The sequence below is a fragment of the Microtus oregoni genome, unplaced genomic scaffold, assembly GCF_018167655.1.
Source record: "Microtus oregoni isolate MIOR12 unplaced genomic scaffold, Mior012 000098F_ref0000018, whole genome shotgun sequence".
NCBI classification, from domain to species: domain Eukaryota; kingdom Metazoa; phylum Chordata; class Mammalia; order Rodentia; family Cricetidae; genus Microtus; species Microtus oregoni.
In genome coordinates this window covers 2957209-2978674 of record NW_024544711.1, presented here as the reverse complement: position 1 = coordinate 2978674, position 21466 = coordinate 2957209, and the positions used below count along the sequence as shown (strand labels likewise).

The 21466-nt window shown below is 37.3% G+C and overlaps 1 protein-coding gene across 10 annotated transcripts in view; it reads right to left on the bottom strand.

Annotated features, from left to right (window-relative positions):
* Positions 1-21466, bottom strand: part of LOC121442933 (ankyrin repeat and KH domain-containing protein 1-like) — a 115896-nt gene that overhangs the window by 62958 nt on the left and 31472 nt on the right. For all 10 annotated transcript variants that reach the window (XM_041644564.1, XM_041644566.1, XM_041644567.1 and 7 more), the window contains exons 6-10: positions 18509-18742; positions 15916-16010; positions 11556-11793; positions 11116-11307; positions 6651-6760 (exon numbers count right to left, since the gene is read on the bottom strand). In XM_041644564.1, coding sequence (XP_041500498.1) covers positions 6651-6760; positions 11116-11307; positions 11556-11793; positions 15916-16010; positions 18509-18742 — 869 coding nt within the window. The remainder of the gene's footprint in view (positions 1-6650; positions 6761-11115; positions 11308-11555; positions 11794-15915; positions 16011-18508; positions 18743-21466) is intronic.

Here is a 21466-nt window from a genome sequence, read left to right as displayed (position 1 = left end):
AGCAAATTATAATCATAAAAGGCCACTATAATCTAATCCTTTGCTTGGAACTGTGTCCTTCAAAATAGTCTTCAAGTCCTCCTGCTTGTCCAGAGGAAAAGAGGACTTATGGATCCTATTCTAAAAATTAAAATCACATTTGACCACGAATACCTTGTAAAGACCTTGTCACTGCTACTTCAAGGCGCTGGGCTTTATTATTTGTTAGCTAAGAATTTTCAAGTAAAACAACCCTAATTAATAAAGACTATAATCTTATGAGCACAGGGCTTTTGTCTGAGACAACGTCTCTCAATGTAGTCCCAGCTGTCCTGAAACTACAAGGGTAGACAAGGCTGCCCTTGAAAACATAGGGATCCACCTGCCTCTGCCTCCAGAGAACCAGGATTAAAGGTGAGTGACACCACACCCTGATGATGAGTGGTTTTCTTTTCTTGAGACAAGATTATCACTAACTAGCCTTGGTTGGCTTGGAACTCACATGTAGAACTGATTTATCTGCCATACCAGGCTTGCGTATAGTACTTTTTTAAAGGACATGACAATGGTCTTCCAATAAAATGTTAATATAAATCTTATAAGGAAGTAATTATATTAAATTATAGGCACTCATGCCTTGGTCTCTAAAGAAAACTAAAGCTACAAGAAGGAGTAACATTTAAAAATATCTAACCAAGAATAATAAAGATGTGAAGAGATGCAGGAAAGGTCAAATGCTATTTTAAGATAATTAGTTATGTAGCTTTCCCTTCCCTTATGGGTTTAGTGCTTTTCAGTCAGTCACTGACTAGAGTGAATGGAGTCTCCATCAAACATAAGAAATATGGTTTGAAAAGGGAGTAACTCCAACCTCCTTAGTGATGTGTAAGGGGATACATGTTTCTACAATACAGATTTAATAAGAAAGTACTGAGATAATTATATGATTTAAAGCTGACTATCAAGTACCAATACTCAGTTTGTCTCCTTGTTCCCTCTTCTAATATTAGTGGATATTAATCTCCACTAATAGTAAATCCAGATCAAACAATAAGTACAGTGTCAAACACGGAACCTATTATGATGTTCTACAAAAACAGAAATGGAATAAAAATTTTATCTTCTATTTCAGTTCTTCAAATAACTTAAAAAGAACATTTACATAAAGGTTTAGGTATGGTTTGTACATGCCTATCATCTCAGCACTCCAGAAGGCAGGAGGATTGTCTTTAAAAACAACAACAAAAAAATACTCAAAAACTCCATGCTGGTCACAAGCTCTAAAAAGAGAGCAAATACTGCTATTTTACTAACTGGACATGTTGAGAATGGTCAAATTGCTCTCTAAATATTTATGCTGAGAGACTGGAGAGATAACTCAGTGGTTAAATGGAGTACCCACTCTTTCAGAGAGGACCATAGTTCTCTTCCCAGCACTCCAGTTCCAGGAGGTGACAGCCTCTTCTGGCTTCCAGAGGCACCTACACATACAGTATGCACATTAAAAAAAAAAAAAAAAAAAAAAAAACTTGTCGACAGATTAATGTTCTGCCAGCTCTTGTCAGAGAAGCTTCATTTTGCTATGGTTGGTGGTACGTCAAAGTGCTGAGAATAAGTGACTGTTGACTGTTCAGCCCTAAATGACATCAGTACCACCCTTCACCCAAGCCCAAGGCCCAGGGAATATCACAGAAGAGGGGTAAAAAGAATGTAAGAGTTGGAGGAAGGGGCAGAGTCTTATGGAATGCTGTCTTCTGGGGCATGACAAGACCATCACACTCATGAATTTAGAGCAGCTGTGCTTACCTGCATAAGACCTACACATGATTGAGTTGTCAACATTCCCTCACGGAAGGGGGAGGGGCGGTTAACAGTTGCTTGGGGGTAGGGCCTCACAAGGCCCCATCCACTTCTGAGGATCTAAAGGCAGTTAATGGTTGCTGGGGGAGGGAGAGACATTTTCTTCTGGTGTAATTACTGGTAAGTTACCCATACTCCCATAAATAACATCGCCTAAGCTCCTGTAATAATCCTAACTAAACTCACTAGGTCACAGAAAAAAACAACAAAATTCATAGAAACTGAAGAGAGGCTACCTAGAAAGAGAAAGAAAATTAGTAAAAAGTGGGAGGGGGATAAAAGAGGGTAATGAAAGGAGGGGTAAACATGATCAGATCAGATTATATATGTGTGAAAGTATCCTATTAAACTCATTATTATGTACAATGTATGCTAATAAAAATATCAGATAAGAAAATTTCAAAAAGACACATACTTAACATTGACCTGAGTTTATTTTCTGTGTTCAGTATTAATGCGAATAACCAAAGTATATTAGGTTATATAATATACAATAATATGGATATGAAAATAAAGTTCTATTCATTTAATATCTGACAAGAAGTGAAGAGCAGCCTCCATTTATGCTATGATGCTCTGCTCAAGTAAGCAAGACCAAGCAATTAAGAACTGAACACTCTGAAACTGTGAGTCAAATTAATTATTTGTAAATAACAATAGGTAACCTAAGGAATTATATTCCAAATCGAATACTGACATCAAAAAATATTTCTTTCTTACTTCTTTGACTTATTTAAGTAGTATGAAACTGTAAGAGAAAAAAAACTTGGGATGGATGATTTACCTTTTTTCACTTTGTTTTGCTAGGAAAGAACCCATAAACAGGGCAAGTGCTCTACAATTGAGCTAGTCCCTCAGCCCATGAATTGAAATCATAACACTAGATTATTTTTTATTGAAATAGACAAAGTATTAATTGTATATTTTTGGGATTAACAACTCTTATCTATTAAAACAGATAAATTCTGTAAAACATGTTGATAAACAGTCATAAACAAATTAAAAAATAATGTGCATTATGATGCATCTAATATATATGAGGATTTTAATTTTTAATAATGTATATGGTGGGGAGGTCTGTGCATGAGTGTAGGTGTTTGAGGAGGCCAGAAGAGGGTGTTGGATTCTTAGAGCTGAAGTTACAGGTGGCTGTGAACCACCCATCAAGAATACTGGGAACCAAACTTAGGTCCTCTGCAAGATCATTCCTCTAGACCCATATATAAAAAGATTTTAGAAGAAATGACTTATACCCTGAAAATTCATTTTTTTTCCAAGTATTTCATCTTAGGACCACATAACCCATCCATGCCAGCAGATAGGTAACTGAATTAGCATGATCTTTACAAATCATAGAAACAGATTCCTTCAGCCACTTACCTAAAATTAATTTGCTCTAAACACCTCATTAGAAAAGAAAAGTGGTAATGGCTAGCAAGATGGCTCAGTAGCTAAAAGCACTTGCTGCTGCTCTTGCACAGAACAGAGTTCAGTTCCTAGTACCCACACGGTAGCTCACAACTGTATGATACTCAAGTTCTAGGGGAACCAACACCCTCTTCTAGCCTCTGTGGACACTATATACATGCATACATAAAGGCAAAACAGCCATACACATAAAAACAAAAAGATCTTAGCTGGACAGTAGTGGTGTAAGCCTTTAATCCTAGCACACTCAGAAGGCAGAGGAAGGCAGATCTCTGTGAGGAAAAAGAGGAAAAAAAAAAAAGGAAAGGGAATTCAGGTATAGTGTCACATGCCTAAAATCTCAATACTTAGAAAACTGAGGCAGGAAGAACAGGTATTTGATGCCATCCTGGGCTACATAGTGAGACACCATAGGAAAAATAAAACCAAAAAGGTTGGGCGGGGGGGGGGGGGGAGGAGACAAGAGAGATATGAAGACAGCAGACTCGGAAAAATTTTGAGTCTTTAAGTGATTTTTTTTTTTTAAATAAAAACTAAGTTTTGGGCTGGAGGTGATGGCTTGGTGATTAAGAGCACATACTATTCTTTTTTTTTTTTTCTTATTTTCTTGGGGGGAGGGGCGGTTCAAGACAGGGTTTCTTTGTAGCTTTGAAGCCTGTCCTAGAACTAGCTCTTGTAGACCAGACTGGCCTTGAACTCACAGAGAACCACTTGCTTCTACCTCCCAAGAGCTGGGATTATAGGTGTGTACCACCACCGCCTGGCTGAGCACATACTATTCTTGCAGAGGACAGAAGTTCAGTTCCAGCACCCACACTAACAGTTCACAATTGCCTCTAACTCCAGCTCCAAAATAATCTGATATCTCTGGCCTCCATGGACACTGTGTGCATAACCCGCCTTCAGAACACACACATACACAATTTAAAATAAAATAATAAAAATACATCTTTAAGGAAAAAAAGAACCCAAGTTGTGTGTTTTGTTTTGTAATATGGTATCATGTTACCAAGGCTTTCCCTGAACTTGCCGTGTCCTCGAAGCTCTGATGCTCCTGCCTTAAGTTCCTGCTTTGAGGTGTGTGCACTGACACCTGGTTTATGCTGTGCTGGGGATCAAACTTGAAGCCTTAGGTATACTAGGCAGTCATTCTACAAACTGGACTAGATAACACACATACAGAGTCAAGGCAGGAGTATAGATGGAAGTTTCTGAGGACAGAAACCGCAGCCTTTGTAGACAGAAATTTCTGTCCCACCTGATCCTGCAGCTGTTCAGTTCCAAAGAATAACACAAAGGCTTATGTTAATTATAAACTGTTTGGCTGATTAGTGCAGGGTTATTGTTAACTAGCTCTTACAACTTAAATTAACCCATATTATCAGCGAGGCATTCTCATCTTGCTTCCTCTGCGTCTGGCTGGTGACTGCATCTGTCTGCCTTTTCTGTTCGCAGCTTTCTCCTAGTCTGGTTGCCCCACCTATACTTCCTGCCTGGCTACACTACACACTACACACACACACACACACACACACACACACAGAGTAGGTTGACAAGATGGCTTAACAGGTAAGTGCTTGTCACACAAACCTGACATTCTAGCTCAATCTCCAGATCCCATGACAGAAAACTAACTCCCAAAAGGTGTCTTCTGTGGCACTTACACATTTATTATGCAATAATAATTCAATTTTAAAAACATATTTATTAAAAAAAAATGAATGCTTGAGATGTGGTGATACCAGTCTATAATGCCAACTTGTGGGCAATTAAGAAAAGAGTCTGGGTCTATAAGATAGCATCACACCAACCAGAAAAACACAGCAAAACCATCTCAACAAACCAAAATAATAATGATTATCATTACAGTATTTAGAATTAGTAGAAATGGGGCCTGGAGAGATGGCTCTGAGGTTAAGAACACTGGCTGCTCTTCCAGAGTCCTGAGTTCAATTCCCAGCAACCACATGTTGGTTTGTAACCATCTATAGGAAGATCTGGTGCCCTCTTCTGGTGTGTAGGCATATATGCACACAGAACACTGTATACACAATAAATAATAAATCTTTTAGAATTAGTAGAAATGTATAATAGTATAGTAGTATAATATAATAGTATTACCATATTATACACCTACCTTACTAATTATTTTCCAACAATGTTACGGAAATAATTAAAAGGTAATTGTATTGGTTTATCAAAATAAGTGAAACTCCTAAAATTTACAGATTTCTAGCTATGGATGTCTCTCGGACATGCCAAGTATTATAACTAGTCATTGTATTATTTATAATTTTCCATAGTTCCCTCCCCCACTGAGAGGGTTTCTGTGTGGCCCTGGCTGTCCTGGAACTCATTATGTAGACTATGTTGGCCTCAAACTCATAGAGATCTGTCTGCCTCTGCCTCTCGAGTGCTGGGATTAAAGGCATACACCACTACTGCCTGGCTTATAATTTTCCATAGCTCTAAGCATATGAACTTGCCATTTAATTTGATATTATAAAAAGTCAAATAAAAAGGACAAGAAAAACAGAACATAGTAATGTTGTTAGGATGATGAACAGTATCAGCTTCTGTCATACTGCAGCCTTACACATGTCAGGCAGGCACTCTACCAGTCAACTATATCCTCAGAAGCAGCTTTGCTTTTAAATGTTTGTCATCAGAGAAAATGACACCCAAAGTTAATTGACAAGTTACTTTATTCTGTGAATATATCACTGAATTTTATGATAAATGCAATAAATAGCAGTTTTTAAAAAATATTTATTTATTTATTATATATACAATATTCTGGCTGTGTGTATGTATGTCTGTAGGCCAGAAGAGGGCACCTCATTACAGATGGTTGTGAGCCACCATGTGGTTGCCGGGAATTGAACTCAGGACCTTTGTAAGAGCAGGAAATGCTCTTAACCACTGAGTCATCTCTCCAGTCCCATAAATAGCAGTTTTAAAAGTATAAGGTTAAATGAGGGTAGGATGAGAAACTAATATCTAAGAAAAGAAACAGTATTTTCTATTAAACATTTTCAAATGGATTTACTATATCCAACAACTTACAGGTGACCAGAGGTTTGGCTTATTCAAATGAATCTGTGTGTGTATGCGTGCACACGCGAACACACACTCACACACATGCACACACAAGGTTTGAGGACAACTTTTGAGGTTGGTTATCTCTCTTTTTTATTTTTCTACCATGTAGGGTTCTGGTCATCAAACTCAAGTTGTCAAGTCATTGAGGCAAAGCCATACTACCAATTCTAATTTTATTCAAAATGTACAAACTATTGATGATTATCAATGTTTTTCTAAATGGTAGCTATGAGTAAATATTAGCATTAATGTAGAAATATTTGAAATTTAAAATAGCTTACTAAATGGGCCCCTGCTTGAAGTAAAACATCTGCAACATCTGTATGTCCATTTTCACAAGCATAGGTTAGAGCCGTGTCTCCTGTTGCTGTGGTAGCATGCACATTAGCACCTAGAAAAATAAAATAAAATCACACATTTACCCTGGAGTTGTGGAATTATATACAGCCCAATTTTACAATATGATGAAACTGAAGAATTCAAAATGTGAAAACACCACAAAAATACAGTTATGTACTCATATTTTCCCTTTTGGTCTCTTATTTCCTTTAACTAAACTTCACAAAAATGTGTTTTGCCTTACATCAAAGCAATAAAGCAAATCATTTTATAGAAGAAAAATTTGCCTGTATATCTGACAAAAGATACCTTAAGTACTAGATACAAAAACAAAAATTTAAACAGTAAATATTCATATTGCTATCAATATTGGTTTGTTTTCTGAAACAGTTCTATGAATATTATGGTACAAATCAAGTGAATAATTATTTGGTTAAGAATGGAAATTTTTCTTGTTGCTAAGAGAAAACATATGAATTATTTAAGTGAAATAAAAACCTTGTGGTTCTAAATTAGAAGTACAAACAATGAATTTATGACACAGTTTTTAAATGTTTAAGAAAATATGTATTTCCTAACCCTACCAACTAAAAAGTACTGGAGCCCAAAGAATCCTAAAAGTAAAGGCTGGTAAGATAGCTCTGCAGGCTAACAGTGCCACGCAAGTCTGACAACATGTTTGATCAGTGGAATCTACAAAGGTAGAAGAAGAAAATTGACTTCAACAAAGCTGTACTCTGATCTTCAAATGCATACTGTGGTATATTTGTGGCCACGCATTCACGCACATACACACAGACACATGCATGTATATGCACACAAATAGTAATTTTAAGAAACACTGAAGAGGCCGAGCAGTGGTAATGCACACCTTTAATCTTAGCACTTGGGAGGGAGAGGCAGGCCTCTGTGAGTTCACAGCCAGCCTTGTCTACAGATCAAGTTCCAGGACAGCCAGAGCTACACAGAGAAACCCTGTCTAGAAAAATGAAATTAAAATAAATAAATAAGTAAACCAAAGAATGGAACACTCCTTTCCCACGACTACACTAGGTACTTCTGAAAGATACTAGGGTTTCATCTCATTATTTCTGGAAATGTATAAATAAAAAGGGAGAAAAACAAAGCCAAACTTGATCTAATCATTGCTACATGAATTCCTACCAAATTCTGATTAAGGGTAGAATTCTTTTAACAGGAAATCCCAACTAATAAGCAAGAATGGAACAATATAGTTGTAGTATATCTCTACTTTGCAACCTCTCATGATCCAAGGGACCTAAACTATGATGATGGCAAATGAATGATACCATAAAAGAAAAAATAGAGGAAAAACCAGACACTAAAAAAACTAGATATTCATGAAAGAAATTATAAAAGTGTTACCAAAAAGGTCTTTCCAGTTTTAAAAATTCTACTTGAATACAACTGAGTTTCCCTCTAGAACTAACCATTAATTCATGAAAATATAAGAAAAATGAGCTGGGTAGTGGTGGCGTATGCCTTTAATTCCAGCACTCTGTAGACGCAGGCGATCTCTGTGAGTTTGAGGCCAGCCTGGTCTAGGGTGAGTTCAAGGGCAGCCAGGGCTGTTACACAGAGAAACCCTGTTTCGAAAAACCAACAACAATGATAAACCAGGTAAAATTATTTTAAACTAAAACAATGTTCAAAAATAATGAAAACTAGAAACTGTAAGGATGGCTAAGAGGGTTAAGAGCACTGGCTGCTCTTCCAGAGGTCCTGAGTTCAATTCGCAGAAACCACATGGTGGCTCACAACCACTTGTAATGAAATTTGGGGCCCTATTCTGGTGTGCAAACATACATGTAGGCAGAATATTGTATACATAATCAATAAAATCGAAAAAATTAAATGGGGAAAGTGGTAAGTATATACATGTAAAAAAAAAACTGGCCATGAATTAAAATTGGATGGGTAACAAACTGAACATGGTGGGGCACACCTGTGACCCCAACTTGGGAAGTGAAAGCAGAAAGGTGAAGAGCAACAGCAAGGTCAAGATCAGCCTGTCCTTTACAAGAGTCTGTCATAGAAAACAAAACTCACTCAAACCAAAGTCAAAAAAAAAATTGGCTGATGTTGGAATCATCATTCTAATTGGAGAGCTCTGAGAACTAATATCCTTCAAGTAGCAACAAGTGCCAAGTATGAGACAAATGCCTCAGTCAACCGAGATACAACAAAAAGTAATGCCAGGAGCTCTAGGCTTAATTACTGAATGCTAGCTAGGTTTAGCCTGGTAAGATTATGTAGGAACTGTGCATCAGTTAGTTTCAGAATTTAAAAAAAAAAAAATGTGTTTAAGCCAAGTATGCTTCCCAGAAGGCTGAGCTAAGAGCCAACAGAGATATATACTGAGACCCAAACTCAAATAAATAAACCAAACAATAATGTTTAATATTGTTTCTTTCTTTTCACACAGGATCTCACTTTACACAGGGTCTGCAACTTGCTGTGTAGACCAGGTTGGCTTTGAAATCAGAGACCTACCTACCTCAGCCTCCTGAGTGCTCAGATTAAAAGCATGCACCACCACATCCAACTAATTTTTTTTTACAGCACAATGACTAGAGGCATTAATAGAGACAATACAAAAGCCGAGTAAAATATCTAATATTCAGTAAGTTCTTTGGTTTTGTTTTGGGTTTGTGGTTCCATGATCTCATGAATCTCAACCATGCTCTTATGTTGCCAAGGATAGTCTTGAACTCCTGATTCCACCTATATAAAATTCTCTTTGTGTTGTTTAAGACAAGGTCTCACTATGTAGCTCTGGTTGGCCTAGAACTTAATCTATAAACCAGGCTGGATCCTCCTGCTTCTACCTTTCCAATGTGGAGATTACAGGCATGTGCTGCCATATCAGACTTCAGCTTTAAAACAATGAATCATACCTGGATAAAATGAGAAAGTCAATAATACTGTTAAAAGACAAAAATTTATCTCTATTTGAACCAATTTTTTTCTGGCATATCCTACAGACAACATATATTATCAAGTAATACTTATTGTTTTATATTACTTAACAAAGAATGAAGTGCAAATATTTGAAACAAGTACTTTGCCAACAAAATTATTTCCCACTTTTTTTGGGTCTATGTATGTGACTATGGTGTGCAATAGTGTACATATGTGTATGTACACATATATGTAGAACATATTTGCAAATGTTTGTAAAGGCCAAACAATGGCACTGGGTGTCTTCTTTGATTATTCTATTTACTGAGACAGAGTCTTTCACTGAATCTGAAGCTTGCCAGAGTCCACCTTGCTCTGCAGATTCCCTGTTTCCACTTCCCCATCCTTGAGGTTACATGGTGGCCTTGGGCCCACCCAGCTTTTACATAGGTGGTATGGGTGTCACCCTCATGCTTATATGGCAAGTGCTTTATCAGCAGAGCCATCACCACACCAATCCCTTTATTTTCTTTTTAAGGCAACTCAGAAATGTCAAAAAATGAACAGGTTTAAAATATCATGCCATAGCCATGACTATGCCAAAACAACTAAGCAGGAAGAATTAACTTTTCTTCCAAAAGAAAAGAATAGAGAGTTTATAAGAGCCCTTACAATTATAAGGAAATACTAGCAACAACAGTAAGAAGTTTATTAAAGACAAGGTTTAGAATATTATTGCTCAGGCTGGCTTCACACTGCTGGGCTGAGGTGATATTCTATCTTTAGCCTCCCTAGTATCTGAGACTATAGATGCACAATAAGCTAACAAACCCAGAGCTTAATGCATACTAATCAGTCCTCTAACACCAATCTACATCCTTAACTCTAATTTTATTGCTAATAGACAGTCAATATTTGTATATATTTACGGGGAACAATGTTAAGAACAGACTAAAATAATCAAATCATGTTAATTATTATCTATCACCTGACATACATTATTTCTTGGTGATAAAAACACCCAGTCTTTTGTATTAGAAGTTTTGAATTAGGAGATGAAGAGATGGCTTAGCAAGTGAAGCACTTTAGGCACAAGCCTAACAACCTGAGTTCAATTACTAAAATCCTCACTGGAAAAACACAATCAAGGCTGTCCTCTCACTTCCACAGGTGGCACACACATGACTGCATTTACATTCTCATATTCTCTCTCTATATATAAAATTTTTTAAAAATAAGACACTCCATTACTCTTAAACACCATTACCATTCTGTGAAGAAAGTAAGTCACTGAGCCTTGGCACTCTTTCACAACACTTCCTTTTTTGCTGTAGGTTCTTAATCCTCTTACATTATCCATAGACTCTGGTAGTCACCTCTGTACTCTGTATTTCTTAGTTCAATTGTTTTTAGATTTGACACATATAAATAGATTATTATTTGTATTTTTCTTTCTATGACAAAGGCATTTTTAAAGCCACATACCAGCAGCCAGCAAATATTTAACCAACTCCAGGTGTCCCTCTTGAGAAGCCTCCATGAGAGGTGTGGAGCAGCCAAGTTCTATATCAGCCCCTGCCTTAATCAGAAAATCTGCAACTTCAGAAAAGCCTCCACAGCAAGCCAAGGTAAGAGCAGTTTCCTGGGTTTCTTCTGTCTGGGCATTTATATTTGCACCTGAAAGCACAACAAAAGAACTAGCCAAAAGAGAATTATAATACAGTATTCAAATAAGATGATAATCACCTACCACCTCTGCTTAGGCTGTTCACTCTAGAGTACGGAGAATTTTCTAAGATTCAAAGTTCAAGGCCTACCTAGGCTACAGAAAATTTATTTTCTCATCAGTGCAAAAACAGTATCGATTTCAACTGATACACAAAACACACAAGGACATTAATCTTTAAAATGTACAATGGTTTTACCTTGTGCTAACAGCAGTGCCACCATCTCTTCATGCCCTTCCCGAGCAGCTTCCATCAAGGGCGTATATCCTTCATCATTAACTTCTTCAAGATTTGCTCCTCTTTCAATAAGCAGCGCTGCCAATTCAACATGTCCACCACAAGCAGCCAGAGTCAACGGAGACTCAAAGGAATCCGCAGGCATATTCACTTGAGCGCCACTGTCCAAAAGCAAACGTGCCACTTCTACATGCCCATCCTGAAGATGTTCAGAGATAAAACAAAGAACTTTGTAGTTTTATGTTTTGCTTTTTTAAAGTGGAAGGCAAATAAGGGTCTAAAGACAGATTAGCTGACATAGGCTAGATTACACACATTATTATCATGCCACCTGAACCTCACCTAACATCCATTAATACTATTTTTTAAACGTTTAAGGGGTTGGATAGATGGCTCCGTGGTTAAGAGCACTGACTGGGTTCAATTCCTAATAACCACATGGCAGCTCAAAAATGTCTGTAATTCCAGGATCCAATACACTCACACAGACATACATGCAGGCAAAACACGAATTAACATAAAATAAAATCTTAAAATAATTTAATAAATAAATAATTTAGTAAGTTAAATGTTTATCTTCATTTTCACAAAGTGCAAAATTTTCTAGAACAAATCCGACCAGATAACAAATAGTCACTTCCAAATAACTTTGAATTTTTATAGTTTTTGAAGTTCAGAAAAACTACTGAATTCAGTGAACAGTACCTCAAAAAGAATTACTGTTCATAAAACTACCGGCTCAAATATAACCATATTCTCAAATATAGAGGGTTTCTATTTTCAAATGTAGAAACTGTATTAGATCTTCCTTAGAAAGGAAAGCTTGATCAAAATAATAAACAAACAACACCCCCCCCCAAAAAAACCCCAACATAATGAACTGTGAAATCATTACCAATTGGGATTTTGTCACTTAGCTAAATCCCTATGGATTAGTATTGCTCTATCTTTGCTTCATAGCAACCTGTTATACCAAGGCAAAGAATATTTTAAAAACAAAGCTTATATTCGCACGTAAATTATTAGGGTCTTACATATGCTAAGCCCATATTTTAACCACTGAGCTCCTCTCTAGACCTCATTTTTTTTGTTTTGTTTTAAAGATTTATTTATTTATGTGTGCATTTGTATGCCAGTGAGTTTATGGGCACCATGTGCCAGGAGGCCAGAGGGCACTGAATCCTCTAAAGTTAGAATTACAGCAAGTTATGAGTCACCACATGGGTGCTGGGATCTGAGCTTAGGTCCTCTGTGTGAGCACTAAGCACTCTGTGGTTGTTTAGACGAGACCAGCCCCCACAGATTCGTATGTTTGAATGTCTAGGCCTTAGTGGGTGGAATGTTTGCATAGGATTAGGAATTGTGGCCTTGTTGGAGGAGGTGTGTCACTGGGGTTGGGCCCTGAGATTTCAAAAGCCCACACCAGACCAAGAGTTTTTACTGTCTCTCTCTCTGCCTGATGCCTATAGATCAGGATATAGCTCTTAGTCACTGCACTAGTACCATACATGCTAGTACATTCCTGCCATGATGATAACAGACAACCTTCTGAAACTATAAGCGAGCCCCCAATTAAATGCTTTCTTTTCTAAAAGTTACCTCGGTCATGGTGTCTCTTTACAGTAATAGAACAGAGACTTTGACACTTAACCTCTGAGTCATCTCTCCAGATTCTCAGTCCTCAGTTTTAAATTCTTAACTTCAAACATTATATTGGCTTTAATATGTGTTACAAGCATGTTATATCATTTTACATTTCAAAAATGATCACAATAACCCTAATAAGAATTAAATTTGGGTGACTGAAGAGATTGTTCCTGGACTAAGAGCACTGGATGCTCTTTCCAGTGCTGGGTTCAATTTTCAGCATCCACATGGCAGCTGACAACTGGCTGGCTATACATCCAGTTCCAGAGAATCCAGCACCCTCTTCTGGCTTCCTTTGGCAAGTCTCACACACACACAAACACACACGCACACACCACGGTACTAAAACCTTGAATTCAAAACTATGGATCGACATAATAGAAGGAATGAATACTGAAATTCAACATTTTAGATTTAGTTATTTTTAGAGTATATAGAATTTCCTTAGTTTATTTTTTATTATATTTTAATTTATTTTATACTGGGGAAGAGAGGAAGAAGGGGTTGTTGGGAGAGAAAAGAACAAGAATATATGTGCAGGTCAGAGGACAGAGCGCAACTTGTGGGGCTGGTTCTCTGTTTTCATCACGTGGGTCAAACTCAAATGTGTGGCAAGCACCATTATCTGCTGAGCTAGCTCATAGACCCTTGGCCAAATCTTAATTACTTTTAGCACAAATGCCAAAACTAGGGGACTTTATATTTAAGAACTGAAAAAAAAAAATAATCCTAGCATTCAGGAGACAGAGGAAAGTGAGTTGAGGCCAGCCTGGTCTACATATCAAGATCTAGGCCAGCCAGGGAACACAGTGAAACCCTGTCTCAAAAACAAAACACAACAACAAAGTCAAACAAAAAACTACCAAAACCAACGACAAAAACAAAACACAAAAAACAAACAAGAAAATAAAAATAAACCCAAAAACATTAAAGCATCAAAATCTCACAAATCAGAGCTAGAGATATAGATAAATGGCTCAGAGGTTTAGAGAATTTGCTACTCTACAGAGGTTCAAATCCCAGCATCCACATGGTGGCTCACAATCACACACAACTGCAGTTCCAGAAATCTGATACAATCTTCTGATCCTTGTTGGCACTGGGCATACATATATTACACAGAGATACATACCTGAAAAACATTCATACATGTAAAATAAATATATCTGGAGGAAAAGAAACACCTCACAAATTATCCATTCAATAAACAAACAGGCCAATGAACTGAGTATCTAGTTCTCAATAGAACCTTCCATCATGCTTTGGGGACCCAATTTAGGTTATTTAGCTTGTATATCAAGTTTTTCCTAGTTGAACCAACTCACTGGCCCGCTTTATAGGATTTTAATATGAGTAAAAATGTAGAGAGTGGGGCATGATAGCTTACAACCTGTAATCCCAGCACTCATGAAACAGAGACAGGGAGGATCATAGTAAGGTGTAGCTTCTGCTTCAGACCTATGTGGGCTAATGTGAAACCAATAAGAAAACAAAACAAAACAAAACAAAAAAACAGATATGCATATCAGAAATCTCAATGTTTAACATCTCAAAAATTAAGAGTTTTATTAATATATTTGGGCTGCAGATCAGCAGTTAAGAGCACTGGCTGCTCTTCCAAAAAACCCAGGTTTAATTCTCAAGACTCATACTCTAGTTCCAGAGGACCTGACAACTTTTTCTGAAATCCATGGGCACTATACACACACGGTGCACTGACATACATGCAGGAAATACACCTGTACATACTATTAAAAAAAAAAAAAAAAGAGCCATGTGGTGCCTTTAACCCAGTACTTGGGAGAGGTAGGCACGTCTCTGTAAGTTCAAGGCTAATATGGTCTACAAAGAGCTCCAGGACAGCAAGGGCTACACAGAGAAACCCTGTCTTGAGAAAAACAAAACAAAACCCTAAAAATGTTTCATTAAGATGACTAGTTATGCTAGGTGCATGCCTTTAATCCCAGCACCCAGGAAGCAGAGACAGGCAGATCTCTAAATTTGAGGCCCGCCTGGTCTACATAGAGATCCATGACAGGTACCAAAGTTATAGAGAAACCGTCACAAAAACAAAACAAGAAAGAAAGAAAGAAAGAAAGAAAGAGAGAAAGAGAGAAAGAGAGAAAAGAAAAAAAAAACCAAGCAGGGGAAAAAGATTACCCGTTGCTATCACCCTTTAAAAGTCCATATATTAAAGCATTACTAGTTTTTTTTTTTTAAACTTAAAATTCAGTGAAAAATACAAGCCAATGTTTAACAATTTTTAGTGAGACTGGACTCACTTGAAGTGGTTGCCATGTAAGAATAAGAACGTAAGTTTGGTCACCAGAACCCACAGTAAAACAACAACAACAAACAAAAAACAAAAACACAAATAAAACTCTAGGTTTGTTGGTACACAATAGTGAGGTGGAGATATTCAGATCACAGAAGCTCAAAGCAAACCTGCCTATTCTACTTAGGAGGCTCCAGGTCAGTAAGAGAGACCCTGCCTCTACAATTAAGACTGATGTTTGTTTGTCCTGTGGGTTTCGAAAGGCTTATGTACCTTCGTGCATGCATGTGCACGCACACACGCATACACACACACCAGAAACAACAGTAACGATAATAATTCTCACACAAATATATGGATTTTTTCCCACAAAATTTCAAGTGATCACAATTAAATTACCATGCAAGCCTCCATTAAGGCAGTATGCATCTCATCAGTTTTATGCTCTTGATCTGCACCAGCTTCAAGCAGAAATCGAACCATATCCAAATGGCCTTAAAAATAAGGTTAAAGAATTGACTATCAATTGAATGCATAAGTATTAAATTGAAGAGTTTTATTTTCACATGTCTATATATAATCTATGAAGCTTTCATTTGAATTTAATAAATTAATGACAGTTTTACAAAGCCAACTGAAAACAATTAAGTAGGCAGACTCTCAAAAAGGTCATACTACCTAAGTTTTAAAGACTGACTTTTTTTTTTTTCAAGATAGGGTTTCTCTGTGTAACAGTCTTGGCCGCCCTGGAATTTACTTTGTAGACCGGGCTGGCCTCAAAATCACAGAGATCCACCTGCCTCTGCCTCCCAAATGCTGGGTTTAAAGGCACACACCATCATCGCTTGGCTAAGATTGACCTTCTAAATCACTTATTTCTAGTTAAAATAATCTTACTTGTTCTTTGATTTTATTTACATAAACTATCAAAACACTGGAATCAAACAGAAAGTCAGGTAAAGTTTATTAGAACGTATTATCTAGAAAACCAGCTTTAAAATCACCATACCCACACTGTGACAATGAGCAGACACACAAAATCAACTCCATTTAAAACAATTGAAGACAGGTGATGGTGCACACCTTTAATCCCAGCACTCGAGAGGCAGAGGCAGGCGGATCTCTGTGAGTTCGAGGCCAGCCGGATCTACAAGATCTAGTTCTGGGACAAGCTCCAAAGCTACAGAGAAGCCCTGCCTCGAAAACCAAAAATATAAAAAAAAAAATTCCGAATGAAAAAACCTTAATAATTAATGAGAAAAATACTAATATTTCAGTGTTAAAATAGGTGGAGAATATAAAATGGTAATTCAAAAGATACATAAATGGATAGTAAACTGACAGAAATACTAAATGAGACACCATTATTTTAGCTACCAAAATGGGAAAGAGTAAAGAGAATGATAATGCCCGGTACTGGAGAGGCTGAAAGGTGGGTAAAGGGGTTCTCGGACAACCTAGTGGGGTCTGAGACACCTAGTAAACTAGTCCAACCTTTCTAGAAGGCAATTTGGACGCATGTATCAAAAGCCTTAAAAAGCATCCATACTCTTTGACCCAACAACTCCACTTCCAGAATTTATCCTAAGGAAATAATCAGAGACTAAGCAAAAATTTCTGCACAAGGATGTTATCACAGTGTTTTAAAATAACAGTAAAAAGCTGGGAACAATTAGTGTCCAACAATAGGAAATTATGGTGTATCCATTGAAATTATGGTGTATACATTTCATTTATTTGGCAGAGATTGTGAGTTCCCTACTCAACATCCATTCTTATTATTCTTGAAAAACAGGACTTAGATTTTAGCTAGAGAGCAACATGCCTAACTTTTAAGATTATTTTCCAGCCTTCCTTGTAGCAGAGGGGAGCCTTTGGAACTCAGTGAGAGTTACAAAGTGAAGCTTCTAGAAAGCCTTGTTAAAAGGAAGCTAGTAAATTGGAAGGTTGTTGCTACTTTGTTCTTACCCTCCTTATCCTAAAGTATGTACTGCTGGGCTCGAGCTGCCTCCTGGACTACAGATTAACATTAAGGACAGAAAACATACAGTAGGATGTACAGCAGAATAACACTCTTGGATCTTGATGACAAAAATGAATTACAATACTAACACAAGACAGTTTATGCTTAGGTTTCTCTTCTTTACAAATCACACTGTGTTTTGTGGTATTTGCAGGCAAACCAATCTAGAAAGTCTAACTGAAATAGTATATGATCATTAAAAAATACGTTACAAGAACATTTACTGAGATGAGTATATATTTATGATATACTACTAAATAAAATAAACAGACTGTAAAACTGATAAAACTATTTTATTTCACAAATATGTATATTTTTAAAAACTTATATAAAAATACGCTGGACAAATACTAAAATACTGTTTACATGCATTTTCCCCTTTAGATGGTAATTACAGGCCATTTAAATTTCTGTTTGTGCTACAAACATATTTTTCAGGTTTTCTACACCAACTGTGTATCAGTAGATCTGTGTATAATACTTCAATGTAAAAATCATATAAGCCGGGCGGTGGCGGCGCACGCCTTTAATCCCAGCACTCGGGAGGCAGAGGTAGGCGGATCTCTTTGAGTTCGAGGCCAGCCTGGTCTACAAGAGCTAGTTCCAGGACAGGAACCAAAGCTACAGAGAAACCCTGTCTCGAAAACCAAAAAAAAAAAAAAAAAAAAAAAAAATCATATAGAAAAAGGGTATTAAGTAATGGAAATCCTTAAATCTAAGTTGACATCATAGTTAAATGAATTAAAATAATAATAATAATAATATATATTAATATAGTACGGAAAGCACAGTTAATAATAGGCTTTCCAATATGTTTTGTAACATAAGCTTACACCATAAGAAAAAAAAAACAATATAAATTCAAATACTCAGGTAAAGAAGAAATATAGAAGTTAACCCAAATACTCAATACTCAAATATTTGAAGTTGTTATAAAAGCAATTATAAATATTCTGACATAAAAGGTACCTTTGTAGCAGGCAAGTGTCAGAGCACTTTCTTTGAACTCATTAGAATGAGTGTTGATGCCTGCACCGTGATCTAGAAGAACTCTGGCAACTTCCACGTGACCTGCACTGGCTGCTTCCATTAGGGGTGTGTGTCCATTTTCATTATGGTCTTCTATATTTGCACCTTCATTAAGTAGCACTTTTACAATGTCAATAAACCCTCCAGCACAGGCATAAGTAAGTGCAGTGTTCCCTAACAAAGAACAAAAAAAAAATACAAAATTAACAATAGATGTGTCACACTACTGTTCTAGTTATCTCTCTCCAATTCCTTGACATAAACCACAACTACGATTGCAAGTTATATGCTTTGTTTGTTGTTTTTTTAAGTGCAAGAGATTCAACCCATGGTCTCACACATGCTAGACAAACATGTTCTCCTTTCACCCCCATCCTGTTAGTCTTTCCACATGTTACCCACACTAGTCTGGAACTCACAATTCTCTTGCCTCAACTTCAGGAGTAGCTGGAACTACAAATGTAAAAAATCATCCCCATTTCAGTTTTTTTTTTTTACTGTCATCAATTTAAAGCATATCTTTATTTTCTGACAGAATTTCTTCAAAGCATAATACAAAATGCTACATATTTTAATTGTCTAGACAATATAAAAAGCATAGAAAAGGCAAATCTAAATGTCAAAAACAGAATAGTGGTTGCTTAAAGAACAGAACACAAATGGGTAGAGATCCTTTTCTTATTTATTTTAGATTTATTTATGAGTGTTTTGCCCACAGTCATGTATATGTATATATGTGCACCACATGTATGCCTGGTGCTTGAGGAGGTAAGAAGAGGGCATCAGATTCTCTGGCACTGGAATTATGGATAGTTTTGAACCTAAATGTGGGCGCTGAGACTGGAACCCTGGTTCTCTGTAGAGATCTTTTAATAGTGACAGAAGTAATCTAAAACTAGACTGCATAACCTCTAGAACTGCACACTTAAAACATGAATTCTACAGGATGAGTCATCTTAATAAAGCTGGTATTTTATTTTATGATGGAGGAAGGTCATTGATTAAAAAATAAAGAAACTGCCTTGGTCCATTTTATTGGTTAGATCATAGGTGGTTGGAGTAAACAGAACAGAATGCTGGGAGGAAGAGGAAGTGAGCTCAGAGACGCCATGCTCCCCTCTCCCGGGCAGACACATGAAGCTCAGACCCAGGATGGATGTAGGCTAGAATCTTTCCCGGTAAGACTGATGCTACACAGATTATTAGAGATGGGTTGATCGGGATATGAGAATTAGCCTGTAAGGGCTAGAGTTAATGGGCCAAGCAGTGTTTAAAAGAATACAGTTCGAAAAACCAAAAAAAAAAAAAAGAATACAGTTTGTGTGTTGTTATTTCTGGTGTAAAACTAGCCGTGTGGGAGCCGGGCGGGACGAAAAGCAGGCCCGCAGATCCTACTACAATTTTATCTTCTCCTGAGCCTCAAGACAGGGTTTCTCTTTAGCTTTGGAGCCTATCCTGGAACTAGTTCTTGTAGAACTGGCTGGTCTCAAATTTGCAGAGATCTGCCTGCCTCTGCCTTCCAAGTGCTGGGATTAAAAGCATACACCACCACCACCTGGCTGTCTGTTTTATTTTTGAGACAAAAGAAAATTAAAAAAAAGAAAAATTATCTTTAGTTATGAGTGTTATATGTGAGAGCAGGTGGGCATACATGTCTGTTGGTATGCATGCATGTAGAAGTAAGAACTCAAATTTTAGGAAGTGGTCTTCTCCGTTCAATCTTTATGTGGGTTTCAAGGATCAATCTGGGTCATCAGGCTTGACTAGCAAATGTTTTTACCAAGCTGAGTCATTGTATCGGCCTGGGAACTATATTTTTAATAATCACTAAATAATTCTGGCATACAGTAGAGGTACAGTCTATTGAACAAAATGAATAAATTTGGGGGCTGAAGAGATGGCTCACTGGTTAAAATCATAAGATTGTCTGGGTGGTAGCAGCGCACGCCTTTAATCCCAGCACTCAGGAGGCAGAGGCAGGTGGATCTCTTAAGTTGGAGCCCAGTCTGGTCTACAGAGTGAGTTTCAGAACTATACAGAAAAATCCTGTCTCAAAAAACAAAACCAAAGCCAGGCGATGGTAGTGCACGCCTTTAATCCCAGCACTCGGGCAGAGGCAGGCAGATCTCTGTGAGTTCAAGACCAGCCTGGTCTACAGAGCTAGTTCCAGGAGAGACTCCAAAGCCACAGAGAAACCCTGTCTTGAAAAACAAACAAACAAACAAACAAATAAACAAACAAAAAAACCCAAAAAACCAAAACCAAACCAAACATGAAATTGGAGTTTAGATCACCATACCCACATAAGCCAGACATCCTGCACATGCATTGGACACCAGCTCTGAGAGAGGTAGAGATAGGTTGCTGGCTGTTGGCTTAGTCAAGAAAACAAGAGTCCTAGAAAAGTAGGCAGTGACAGAGATGGATACCTGATGGCCTCTTCTGTCTTCCATGTGTGCATACAAGAGCATGCAAAATAAGTATATCAATTAATTAATTAAAAAGTAGCTTGATTAGGAATTTACTTATAGGAAGATGAATCAACTTCTTTTTGAAATTTTACATTTTTTCAATTAAATAGAAATTTTGAGTGGAAATGGGAGGGCAGGGGTGAAGTATTTTCATTAGTCATTTATAGAGTCCATTATATTAGTCATACTAAGAGTCCATTGGCACATACCTACTTGCTGATGGCCAGGCTTCTTTCTGAATCCCAGCACTCAGGAGGCAGAGGCAGGTAGATCTGAGTCTAAATTTTGAGTTCCAGGACAGCCAAGGCTACATAGTAAGGCCTTGTCTCAAAGCCCCTAACCTCAAATAAACAAAATAAAAATAAAATTCTAGCCGGGCGATGGCGGCGCACGCCTTTAATCCCAGCACTCGGGAGGCAGAGGCAGG